The sequence below is a fragment of the Cricetulus griseus genome, chromosome 3 (assembly GCF_003668045.3).
Source record: "Cricetulus griseus strain 17A/GY chromosome 3, alternate assembly CriGri-PICRH-1.0, whole genome shotgun sequence".
NCBI lineage: Eukaryota > Metazoa > Chordata > Mammalia > Rodentia > Cricetidae > Cricetulus > Cricetulus griseus.
Genome location: NC_048596.1, coordinates 155,832,322 through 155,845,131, shown reverse-complemented (window position 1 = coordinate 155,845,131; position 12,810 = coordinate 155,832,322). Strand labels below are relative to the sequence as shown.

The 12,810-nt window shown below is 37.6% G+C and overlaps 1 protein-coding gene across 1 annotated transcript in view; it reads left to right on the top strand.

Moving 5' to 3' along the window:
* Hhip (hedgehog interacting protein) overlaps positions 1 to 12,288 on the top strand; it is an 86,973-nt gene extending 74,685 nt beyond the window's left edge. The window contains exons 12-13 of the mRNA XM_027404881.2: positions 8,677 to 8,825; positions 11,642 to 12,288. Coding sequence (XP_027260682.1) covers positions 8,677 to 8,825; positions 11,642 to 11,835 — 343 coding nt within the window. The 3' untranslated portion in view covers positions 11,836 to 12,288. The remainder of the gene's footprint in view (positions 1 to 8,676; positions 8,826 to 11,641) is intronic.
* The last annotated feature ends 522 nt before the right edge of the window (positions 12,289 to 12,810 follow it).

Here is a 12,810-nt window from a genome sequence, read left to right as displayed (position 1 = left end):
GTGTGTACACTTATTTCCCGAAATTTGTTTTCATTACTGATAAAGTTCATTTCATGTGCAGTTTTAAAAAAAATGGCCTTTTGGTTAACAAATCTCTCTAACTTGCTGCAGATTGTCTAAAAATTTAAAGATGTTTAATTTTTAAAAATAGACAAAATCAAGGTCAAAACTTCTAATAAATGGGTTATCATAGTTACATAATCTATTGTAACAAATTTGATCTGACTAAAATTTCCTCAAACTTTAGTAAGATTTGCATATGTGAATATGTGTGTTTTTATAGGCATACTTAGCCCATGTGTGAAACCTGCAATGTTCCATAGAGCCTTTACCTGCTTCATAACAAATCCCATATAACCTATGAAAAACTAAGATGTCCATGTTATTTTAAATACTTTTTGAGTCATATTTTTGAAAATAATCATGCCTTTATTAAAAATGATGACAGATCTGTATTTATAGAATACTAACCTAATTCTGTTTCTTTCCCTCTTGAAACTTTCACGATTTTGTATGCCATCACAAAGAATCTACACTGTTTTCCCTAGTTCTGTTAGGCATAATTAATTGACCAACAAGAATTGTAATGTTTACAGTATATGCACCCCCTCAAAGCCTTATCCTTGGGGGATTTGTTTCAAGAGCCCTACTGAGATGACATCTAACCCTGTGTACACGTTTCTCCAACACACACACATGATACAGCTTAACATATAAATTAGGAACAGAGAGATTCACAGCAACAACTAAAAATAAAGTAGAAAAGTTGTATCAATATGCTATAATGATATGTTTTAAAGCACTACTGGTTCATTTCTGGAATTCTCCATTAACATTTTTGGACCACTATAAATAAAAAAAAGGGCACAAAAAGTTGTAGGGATAACTTGACTTTTGATAATGATGTGAATAATGTGAAATTATTACATCAAGCTAGTTAGTATATCCATTAGCTCCAATACTGAATTTTTGTGGTGAAAACACTTACGCATATTTTATGTGTAGTCTCTGTTTCCTACAGATTTGACACATAACTAAGCATTCAAAGGAATTTTCCACTGTATTCAATTAGTATTTCTTAATCTATCAATTTTGAATGCTAGACCATTAGCCCCTATGATAACTATATAGACTGCCATGAGATTTTGATTCAATTGCCATCTATAAATGGCATCTATTTACAAATATATAAAGTAGAGAGCATAAATAATGAAAAACATTATCCTTCAAAATAAGATTTATGTATTAAGATTTCAAGATCCATAAAGCCATTTCTTAAATTCATGTGTCTTCCTTTCACCCACCCTCTGGCTCAGTGCTAGAATCTGATAGTATTCAATGCCCTGAATATCTTACATTTTATTATATTTTTATTTTTATCACATTATCACTAGATGTTTGTTGCCTTAGTAATCAGATGAAAATAAAATTCAGGTTTCCCACCCCTATGGGGACTCGGGCTTGGCTATGTGATTTTTTCCTTCCCTTCACATCACAGTTTGGTTTTGTGTGTTTCTAGTCTCCTGAAAGGCAGGTGGCTGACTGGCTAACTAGCTTCCAGCCACAGTTGCACTGTTACTTGAATTGCTGAAAATACCTCCCAATCTCCAGTCCTATGACAAATCTGTGCTTGTCATTTAATCTTCCTAGAGAATTTGTTATAATATCACAAGACGACAAAGACGGAAAAGCTTGGTTGGGCTGAAGTACTAACCAAGACAAAATGCCTTGGAGACAGATTTTTTTCAGGCATATGAAACTTTGAAATGAATCTTTTTTACATTTAGCACTAATAATGATATTTGATCAGTTTCTAGAGTCAGAAGGCTTCAAATGGATCAGATATCTAAGGAAATTTGATAAGCTTGTTTTTCCATCTAAAAGCAAATGACATTACCATTCAATTTTAACTACTTTGCCTAGATTAAGAAATGTTACATTTTTTTTTCTTTTGATTTTTCAAGACAAGAGTTCTCTGTGTAGCTTTGACTGTCCTGGAACTCACTTTGTAGACCAGGCTGCCTCAAACTCACAGAGATCCCCCAGTCTCTGCTTCCCAAAGAGTCTTGGGATTAAAGGTGTGAGCCACCACGCCCTGCAATAAATCTCATCATTTTTACCTCTTGATTTTCCCATGGAAATAGAGGGGTTGATGTGAACTGGTAAGTTTTAGTGTGAGAAGTTGACAGGCTATTTTAGATATTTGAGGATTGAGGTGGTGATTATACCATCACCACATTAACAGTTGTTAGCAACACCCAGCCCTCGTAGTGAGTGTGTCAGGTAATCAGGTGAGTCCAACTTGAAAGTGAAAAGCTTTAGACCAGGAATCCTCAGAGTGAACATACTCAGACAAGACTGCCAAGACCCATTTTCTTCAATGTGTTTCAGAATAGAAGTTTCTAGATACTGTGTAGAAATAACATAGAACCCTAACCCTATCTATCTAAGTTATAGCTTTAGAAAACACAATACAAACTGAAAACTTGTAATGTGATTGTATATAATACGACCTGTACAAAAAGACTTATTCTTGAATTGAAGTCTACCTTCCCCTTGGAGCACATGTCAGTTACTCAGGAAATACTGGAAACTGGAATAGACTCAGTATCTCAAAAAAACATTCATTATTTCATTGTGCTCCAAAGAGGAAGAGAGCACTGTTAAAAACAACAGAAAACACATATCTTCCTGTTCACACAGACACTGTGTCCCAGAAAGATGCCTGTTTCCTGGCCATACAGGAAGGCTCCATCTTTCTGTTCTACCTGGAATATGGTTGTGCTCTAGAGGAGAAAGAGTCCTCATAACCCAACTGAATTAAAACATTGTCAAGGTCAACTTGAAACTTTGGTACACAGTGTCTGTGGATAGTCAGGCAACAGTGCTGCCAATCCCTTGCCTCTAGAGATCTGTCCCCGGGAGTACCTTGTAAAAGAAAAAATATTACACTGACTAAGCAGACTAAAGACCATAATAAGAAAGAAAGGCCATTTATTTGTGTATTGACCTTGGAAAACGACACTAAAAAGATTTTTACAAGATAACACAGCACACAGGGAGTTTCTCTGCCTTGACTTATGCAAATGGAAAACAGATCTACACTGTCATAAGCAGCTTCCCTCCCCTAGCCATCTTGAAATAGAAGAGTTGACACTGCCTTTAAACACAATGAGGGGTAAAGGTGACTCCAGAGTATCCACATTTAGGGAATTCACTAAACCATAGGATTTATGCTGTGGCCAGCAAGATGGTTGCCTCTTGAGACACCACCCAATCATAAGATTCCAAAGCTTTCTGTACTCAGAAGTTCCTGAACACACTAATTAATGACCACACAATTGCTCCTGGTTAGGAAGTGGCCCCCAATTGAGAATGGTACTTGAATTCATTTGGTCTGACTCTACCCACCACCCTGCTATTTGCCACTCATCCGAGACTAGACTGTGAGTAACAAAGGTTTAGACAATTGGTTTCTCTTAACTGTTGAGAATGGGGAAATAATGGAGGAGGAACAGTGTTATAAATGACAGTAGCTAGAAACACTTTCATGAGCTCCACAGTGACTCTGCATAAAGAAGTAATACAGTTCTTAAGTCACTCTCGTCCTTCAGGAAGTAGATAGAAAAAGCCATAGAATTTTCAAATCTGCTAAAACCTCCAATGAGTCAGTATTTTATAAATAAGTAGCATTTGAGGCCTACGTGTCTGGTTTTACAACAGAATGAATTTGAAATGTGTATACATTTGAAAAAACTTAAGAATGAGCCTTTTTTGGTGAAACACAAAATGGATGTTGACATTACTCATTTAGGAGGACAGGATTCATCACAGTGTTTCAACACAAGCTGACAGAAGATGTTTCATCTATTGATTTATTTGTTCATTCATTAAATTAAATAGCATTAAATTAAAACCACCCAGATTCCCACTACCCAGAGACTTCTACCACTGGCCTTTTCTAGTCACAGAAAGTCAATACAGACAATGTGTGTTGTAAATAACCTCGCTTCCCACTGTCCCTTGTCATTTCAAAGAACTATCCAAACCTTTGCATCACTACACAAAGTCAGTCAAAGTGAGTTTCTAAGAAAATACCTTAACTTTCTGAAAACAATACTTTATATGTTAAAGAATGTTGGACAGTTTTCTCCAAGAGCCTCTCAGTGTCCCATTATTTGTCATGTGAGGAGATGAGGAAATATGTTTTTCTGATTCAAATTAAACTTAAGGGCTTTGGGGATAAGTGTCAACACACAGGCTTGATATATTTTTTATTGCAAACCCAAACACCCTGCTGGCTACATTTTCTATTTTGAAAGTTACCTCTGACTCCATTCAGTAGAACTCAGAGACCAGAGGCTTAAAAAAAAATGATTGTTTAAAAGAACAAAACTATTCAAATCCTTCTAATTAGATTGTATACTAAACACAATTTTCTAGCCCAGTGAGAGTAAGTATTAAAATTAGTTACTCTAAGATGAATGAATTCTATGGATTTTTGCTTAGCTGTCATCTAGGTATAGCAGGTAGCATTTGTGCACTGCTTTGTCCCTCCTCCTTCAGTCTGTGCAAAAGCTCCTGTTTATTTTACTGGAATGGAGGCTGTCACCATAGCAAACATCACGGGGAAGGAAAGGAATGGTTGACTTTGCCAAAGATCTTTGTCATACTTCATCAAGCTTCTTCCTAGAAAATGAATTTAAATACATTGACTTACCTCTTCTCTGGTCATACTTTATCAAACTTCTTCCTAGAAAATTAATTTAAATACACTGACTTACCTCTTCTCTGGAGAAGGAAACAATCCCTGTCTTTAGCATGTGCTGAACTTGACATTTCAGCCTATGATGCACTAATATTGTAGCTAACATAAAAACACATCATTTAGAATAAATGTAACTTAACATAAGTAAGAACTGTTAGGCAATAAAAAAATACAGCAACTGTTTTAGTTTATGCTAATGACATAAAATTATATCAGTTTGGTTAGAAGTGGTGGTACACCTTTAATCTCAGAACTAAGAAAAGGGAAGCTGTCAGGTCTCTGTGACTGTGAAACCAGTCCAGTGCTCATAGTGAGCTCCAGGCTACCCAGGACTATATAGTGAGACCCTGTTTAATAATACATACATATATATATATATATATATATATATATATATATATATATACACACTGTGTGTGTGTGTGTGTGTGTGTGTGTGTGTGTGTGTGTGTGTGTGTGTGTGCGCATGCGTGCACTATCCCTAAAAGTGTTTGTGGATCTGAGTGGAAGGAAACTTCAAAATATGCATGCCCTTCTATTTTTAAAATTGCAGTTTGATGGCTGTCGAGAAGGCTCAATGAATAAAGCCCTCATTGAGCAAGCCTAACAATGAGTGCCATCATAAGATCCCATGGGAAGGTGAAAAGAGAAAGCTGACATCACAGGGCTGATCTCTGACCTACACACATGAACCACAGCATATGCACACTTGTACAATACATAATAGATGTAATATATTGTTCCCTCCATAGCCCATATATTCCTAATATCTCTACTTAACAGCATAGGAAAAGACACTTTTAAACACCCAGTTATTAATCTTATCCAGATTTCTGTAGATGGAAGTTCTGTTCCACCTGGTCACACAGCCATTTAGCTCCAAATAAACACACAGAGACTTATATTATTTATAAACTGTTTGGCTGATGGCTCAGGCTTCTTATTGAGTAGCTCTCTCTTAATTATTGACCCATTTCTATTAATCTATGTATTGCCCCAAAGCTGTGACTTACCCATAATCCAGCATGTTACTCCTTTGGCAACTACATGGCATCTCCCTAGTGGCTTCTCTCTTCCTTCCTCTCCCCAGAATTCTCCTAGTCTGGTAGCCCCATCCATCCTTTCTGCCTGGCTACTGGCCAATCAGCATTTTATTCATCAACCAATAAGAGAAACCTATATACAGAAGGACATTTCCCATCAGATTTCATTAAGCATTTCCATGGGCTACATATTCTTCTATGTCCTTCTGAGACACAAAGAAGAGAGCAATGTTTGTCTTCATAGAGTTTATCTGAAGAAGTTACATTTAGTGTATATAACACATTCTGTTTAACATTGAGCACCAAGGCTCCTGAAACTGGCTTTGTTGGTGATCAGAAACACTACAGTTACACAAATAAAGTAAGAGTTTTGTACAAGAAAGAAACAGAGAACTCTGGTGTTTCACCCTAGCCTAGTAAGGACTTTTATTGATGAGAGGAGATATAGAAGTTTCTATACATCTTTAGTATTTGAGATTTTAACACATGATTTTAGAGCATTATAGAAGGCCTCTAAATTTGATCACTGTTCCTGTTGGCAGGAGGACATAACTAGTCTTAAGAAAACAGAATCTCACTGGGCAGTGGTGGTGGCACACTCCTTTAATCCCAACCCTCAGGAGGCAGAGGGAGGCAGATTCTAAGTTTGAGGCAAACCTGATCTACACAGTGAGGACAGCTAGTGCTAAACAGAATCCCTATCTCAAAAAAAAGAAAAAAACTTCAAGGCTTAATTCTTTTTCTAACTAGGAAATCCCTATAACTGAGTTTTTGTGGTTAAACCTAGACTTTGGAAGCACATGAGAAACTAATAACATTTGTTTATACTCTTTGCTAGAAGGTCCTTCTCACCATGTGGTAACATGGACACCAGTGAGGATAGGACACTCCAGGAAAGGAACCCTGACTACTTCTCCCTAAATATTAGGTTATGAATATTTGGAGCTCTGGTGCCATCTTGATCATGTTTAAATAACAGCATTAGAAAAGCAGAAACATTAAAAAAATAATCTTTGATGGCTTAGTTTTCTCTATAAATGACAATAGTGTAGAACAATTAATACAAAATACATGAAGTTTCACGTTGCAAATGATATATTTGTGCTTGCTATTATTAACATTCGTTCTCTTCATAACAGGAGCTAATTAAGTTATTATATAATAAAATATTTTGACTTTATATAATTCATAAAATCTCCATCCTATACATGTCTTTCTTTGCATTAATAGTTTCAAATGTTAAATTCTGCAGCATAAATATTCACCTGCACCCAGATCAATTTACATTCATCTCAACATAAAGTAAAATGATCTGGGTGCCGGGGCACACTACTGTAATCCTAGTAAGTGAGAGGCTAAAACAAAAGGCTTTCCAGTTCAAGTCCAATCTATAAAACACACATGAGGCCAGCCTGGGCTACACAATGCCTTCACCAAAAGGCAAGAAAAACAGAGACAGGGAGATAGGGAGATCCTGCCCTGAAAGGAGAGACACACAGACATGTGGTGATACATTGTTTATGATCTAACAAACCAACTGAAGATGAGGAAAGCAAAGCAGCCGGCCACTAGCTCTCACCTCTACCTCAGGCTGAAAGGACTGTCATGTCCTCAGCATTGCTGGAGAATAAATCTCTGAGACTAAATAGTGAATACCCCACTCCTATCTTATATACCTCTCTACAGCTAGGATTAAAGGAGTGGGGTCCCAAGGGCTGAGATCACCTTTGTGTGAGCTGTTTCTCTTTTAGACTGATTCACTCTAATGTAACCCAGGATGACCTTGAACTCACAGAGAGCCATCTGCCTCTGTCTCCTGAGACCTGGGATTAAAAGTGTATACCACCGATGCCTGGCTCTATGGCTGTGGCTAGCTTTGCATTTTGATCTCCAGTTGCTTTATTAAATCATCAATAATATATCACCAAAATTCCTCTTTTTGACTAATACAAAAAGAATAAATCTACAAAAGGGGAGGATACAGATCAGTTGCTTTTTAGATCACGAACAATATATCACCACACAGACAGACAGACAAGGTAAACAGACAGAGAAAGAGAGAGATACTTTCTAGGAGACAAGGTTGTGGGGGAGTGTAAAGAAGGGCAGCATACATAGCACACGCCTAATGTGTTCAAAGCCCTGGGTTTGACCCCAAGAACCATTAAAAAAGAAAGAAGAGAGAAAAGGGAACAGAACAGAAGGGATTCATTTCCATGTTTGTTAGTCAGTCAGTGATCACTATGACAGATGTAACTGGCCCTGTAATATCTCCAGCTTGGCCAAACACAAGAGGAAATCTGGGGTGCTATCCCTAAAAGTGTTTGCAGATCTCAGTGGAAGGAAGCTTCCAAACATGCTTGCCCTTCTATTTTTAAAATTGCAGTTTGATGGCTGTCGAGAAAGCTCAATGAGTAAAGCCCTCACTGAGCAAGCCTACCGATGAGTGCCATCCCCAGAACCCATCAGAAGGTAAAAAGAGAAAGCTGACCTCTGACCTACACACATGAACCATGGCACATGCACACCCATACACACACACACACACACACACACACACACACACACACACACACACACCATCAAATGAAAATTTTAAATATTTAAAATTAAAGTTTCTAGAATTCTAGCTAACAAATACAAATGAGCCATATTCTTCTTGTATCTTTTATGGAGAATTTTGATGGTAATAAAGTTTCTTACGCTACTTCCCATTACCAGGGTATTTTTATGTTCTTCTGAAGTTGTGAGTTGACTGTGTCATTTGAAAAAAAAAAATCTTACTTCATAAGCTATAAGATCACTCGATTTCATCATTTTGATTTTCAACTGATATACAATGTCAACTATTGTTTTGGGGTGCAGACCTTTAATGCCCGAGGAATGCAGAGTCACAGTTCAACCTGCGCAAACCCTGACCTCAGATTGCTCCCGGCTCTGTCGAAACGGCTACTACACCCCCACCGGCAAGTGCTGCTGCAGTCCAGGCTGGGAGGGAGACTTCTGCAGAATTGGTTAGTATTTCTGTTATCACCTGGAACAGTGTAAATGGCCCATGGGTGCTTGAGAAACTAATATCACCTGTTTCTAGAATCATCTAGTGTGCAAGAGGCTAGTGCTTCACAATTTCTCTTTCTGAAGTTGCAATGAAATTCTTCTCATTCTAATGTAGGTCGTACTTAAGTTAATCATGAGCATACAAGATCTCTAAGTGACTGAGTCCTTTCAAAAGGAAGGAAAAATGAAAACAGAACACCACAGTCCTGCATTTGGAGCACTCACACCCGCCAAAGACTTGGTGCTTGCCAAAGCCATGGCCAAGTGCCAGCCTTTTCCAGACACCGCATCGATGCCCTCTCTGGCTTCATGGTAGCATTTCACTGTGGCACACTAGGAATGGAGATTTTCAGTTACTTGTTACTAACTAAAAGGGGAAAATGCAATTATCTAGACACATTATGAGACTATTCTACTCCACTCCCTTGTAACTCTTTGTGAAGTGAGCAGCAGCTGCTCAAAGAGAATGAAACACATTTGTTTGGGTTATTCTAGCCCGTCATGTGAGATTTCCTCAGTTTCCTGTTATGTTAAATTCTAATTGGTGTGAAGTTAAGAAAAATGAATAAGGGATAGAGACTCAGCTCAGTAGTTAAGAGCACTGGCTCTTCTTCCAGAAGTCCTGAGTTCAATTCCCAGCAACCACATGGTGACTCAGAGCCACCTATGATGGAATCTGACGCCCTCTTCTGTCCTGCAGGCATACAGGAGGACAGAGCACTCAATCACATAAATAAATAAAAAAGAAAATGAATGAATTTAGAAACTTAAGAGTTTAAGATTGGTCTTGAAATACAAATTCACCAAGGAGTGTGCATGCATTAATCAGAAGTGGTTTTGATCTCTACTGTATCACACATTAAAGTACACCCTGCCAATGAAAACAAAAATTCAAATTAATATTTAATATTTCTCTTGGCTTATAAATCTTGCCTTTTATTCTAAAGATATATCTGTTTTGAAAGATATTATAATCACAACTTGCTTGGCTTGCATATTGTCTAACAAAAACAACCAACATTTAGAGTCATATAGACAGTACATATTTTAAACTTAAATTGCTTCTGCCATTTAGTAACATTGTTAACAACTGATTAGAGTTAGAGCTATAAACCTAGGAAAAGAGATACATAATTACAACTCGGCAGAATCTAGGTTGTTATTCAGAACAAGAATGTACACTCTATTGACCGTTCCATCTTCCTTTTAGTCAGTTGAGCACAAAACAAAGAATCAATGTACAAATATAATAGTAGTCATATACATGGATATTGTTTCTCTGCTTCTTTCAGTGCTGGATAATATGTATTCCTCCTAATTCCTTGTTTCTTTAGATAGCAACCAATTCTGTTAAAGTCTTTGCACTTTGCCTAACTGCTATTTCTCCTCAAACATACATAAATTAAAAAATATTTTCTGAGTGCCTTCTCTGGACAGCATACTTACACTGAGGGCAAACAAGTTATTTTAAATATAAGAGAAACATGGTAATTTTGGTTAACTTTGGTTAACATTTGTTTTGTTTCTATAAAATCTTCTCAACTAAGATTTCTCCTGATTAATTTTAAATACTTTAAATAAGAAAAAAGAAAAAAAACACTTTATAAAAGTAATCTAGTATGTCTTCAGTGAAGAATGTTATTTATACACCCATGTGGTTCACACAGCTTCCATAAGTTTGAAAGACAGAGGGCTTTCATTTTTGTTTATGCTTTCTTTCCCATGGGCCAGTCCCAGGACCATGAATCTTGAATACTATATCTGAAAAGTGACCCTGATCCTAACGAGGAAATGTATTCAAATAATTTTATTATGTCTGTGGTAGCTCCACCCCTAGACTTATCAGTGACAACTAATGAATATACCAAACTGTGTCTCTCCATTCCATCATCACAGTAAATCTTAACATTCTTTTTCTATATTGTAGGAGACAAATGATTTATTTAAGAGACTCAATGCTTTAAGCAGCCCTAAAAAGCATTGCCCAGAAAGTCCTCTGCCAGTCTCTGCACGGAGCCCAGGATGGAACTTCATGTATAATCAGAGATCAGTGTGTTCTGGGCATTCCCTGTAGCATGGGGAAGCAGGGATGCCAGGGAGACCAGATGTTGGATATTGCATGCAACACCAGTCCCAAACTGACCTTATTTCAGTGTCACATTGGAACTGCTCCAGCTGGTGGCGCCTTTCTCAAGGCCAGTCTCTCTCCTGTGAGGTCCTACCCTTAAGGAATGGAGTTGCTGTTGGTTAAAATGCCCTGTGGAGCAGGAGTTGAAAGGGCTGGCATTATTGTGTTAGTGTAGGTTCTGCAAATGATTGTGATAGTTTATCATGAGCCCTGCTTCTCCTTGTGCTGACATCTGGACACAAGTAAGCTCAATTCATGCCCCTAAAAAACTTTGTGTCTGGAAACTGTCGTGAGTGTATATTCCTCTGTCCAATCAGTTTTTGACTGTTTTCCGCCTTCTTTTCCTACCTTTCCTTATTCATCAAATACTTGGTCTCATACATGGCATGGCTTCTGACATGAAGTTTAAGAATAATACCATGGGGCTGGAGAGATGGCTCAGAGGTTGAGAGCACTGGCTGCTCTTCCAGAGGTCATGAGTTTAATTCCCAGCAACCACACGGTGGCTCACAAACATCTGTAATGAGATCTGATACCCTCTACTGGTCTGCAGGCATACATGCAGGCAGAACACTGTATGCATAATAAATAAAATCTTTTTAGAAAGATTTAAAAATGAATAATACCATGTTTTCTTTCTTGCAGCCAAATGTGAGCCAGCATGTCGTCATGGAGGTGTCTGTGTCAGACCGAACAAGTGCCTCTGTAAGAAAGGTTACCTTGGTCCTCAGTGTGAGCACGTGGACAGAAGCATACGCAGAGTGGCCAGGGCAGGTATTCTGGATCACATCATTGACATGACATCTTATTTGCTGGATCTCACAAGTTACATTGTATAGTTTCCGGGACAGTTGAATAGTCCTTCCTGGTGGGCATTTATTTTGATCTTGTCATTAAAAAGAGAGACTATCTTCCTGCTACACACTCCTGTGATCTCATTTTCTTTTAGTAATTTAAAAGCAATTTCCAGAAATGTGCAGATTTCAGTGTGTATGTTGTTCATTCACATACACACGTCCAACACGTGCACTCACAATCCCCAGACCCCATTTTATATAACAGGTGGTTTTGTTTTGTTTTGTTTTGTTTTTAATATCTACTTCCCGCTGTGAAGTACTTCACACAAAATTTCCACTGAGAATTAATTACAGAATGTTTATGGCATCAGAAGATATTCCTTTAGTTCCCAGGAAATTTCTGTCTGCAATTACTAAAGTTGAGCATAGTAGGGTTTTGAAATGTTGTTGTGCAATGTGGTAGAAATATTTTTATATTAAAGGTCTATAAGAAGAGAGCATGTTTCCAAACTCCTTGATAGATTTGTGAGCAAGCAGCGTGATGTGAGGCTGTACTCTGCATTCCTGTTGATGTGTCTAATTACACAATATTGTGCACTCACCTTTTATTTGACAGAGCAATCAGGTTACTTCAGCTTAACCTCAAGATGGTTTTCAATGTCTTATGATTAAATCAGAGCAACCTATTTAAAAAAGCAATCTTCCTGAATGGACTGCTTCTATTGTATATTTTGTGTAACAATAGTCACTGGGTTTGTGTTACATATTTATATTTTTATTTTATTTTTATAATATAGACATCACCTAGATGAAACACCTTTACCCTGTCCTGTAAATTACTAAAGTTACATTTTCACCAACTTAATTGGAAAGAAGGGGCGGGGGTAAGGAAGCAAACAGCCTTTAATGTGCCTTGGATCTAATCTAGCAGTGTGGCCTTGTACCAACTTGTACCAACCACCTCACTGGTCAAATGAAAAAGCAAGAAGACAGCCAGTCCTTCCAGAACTCCAGCAT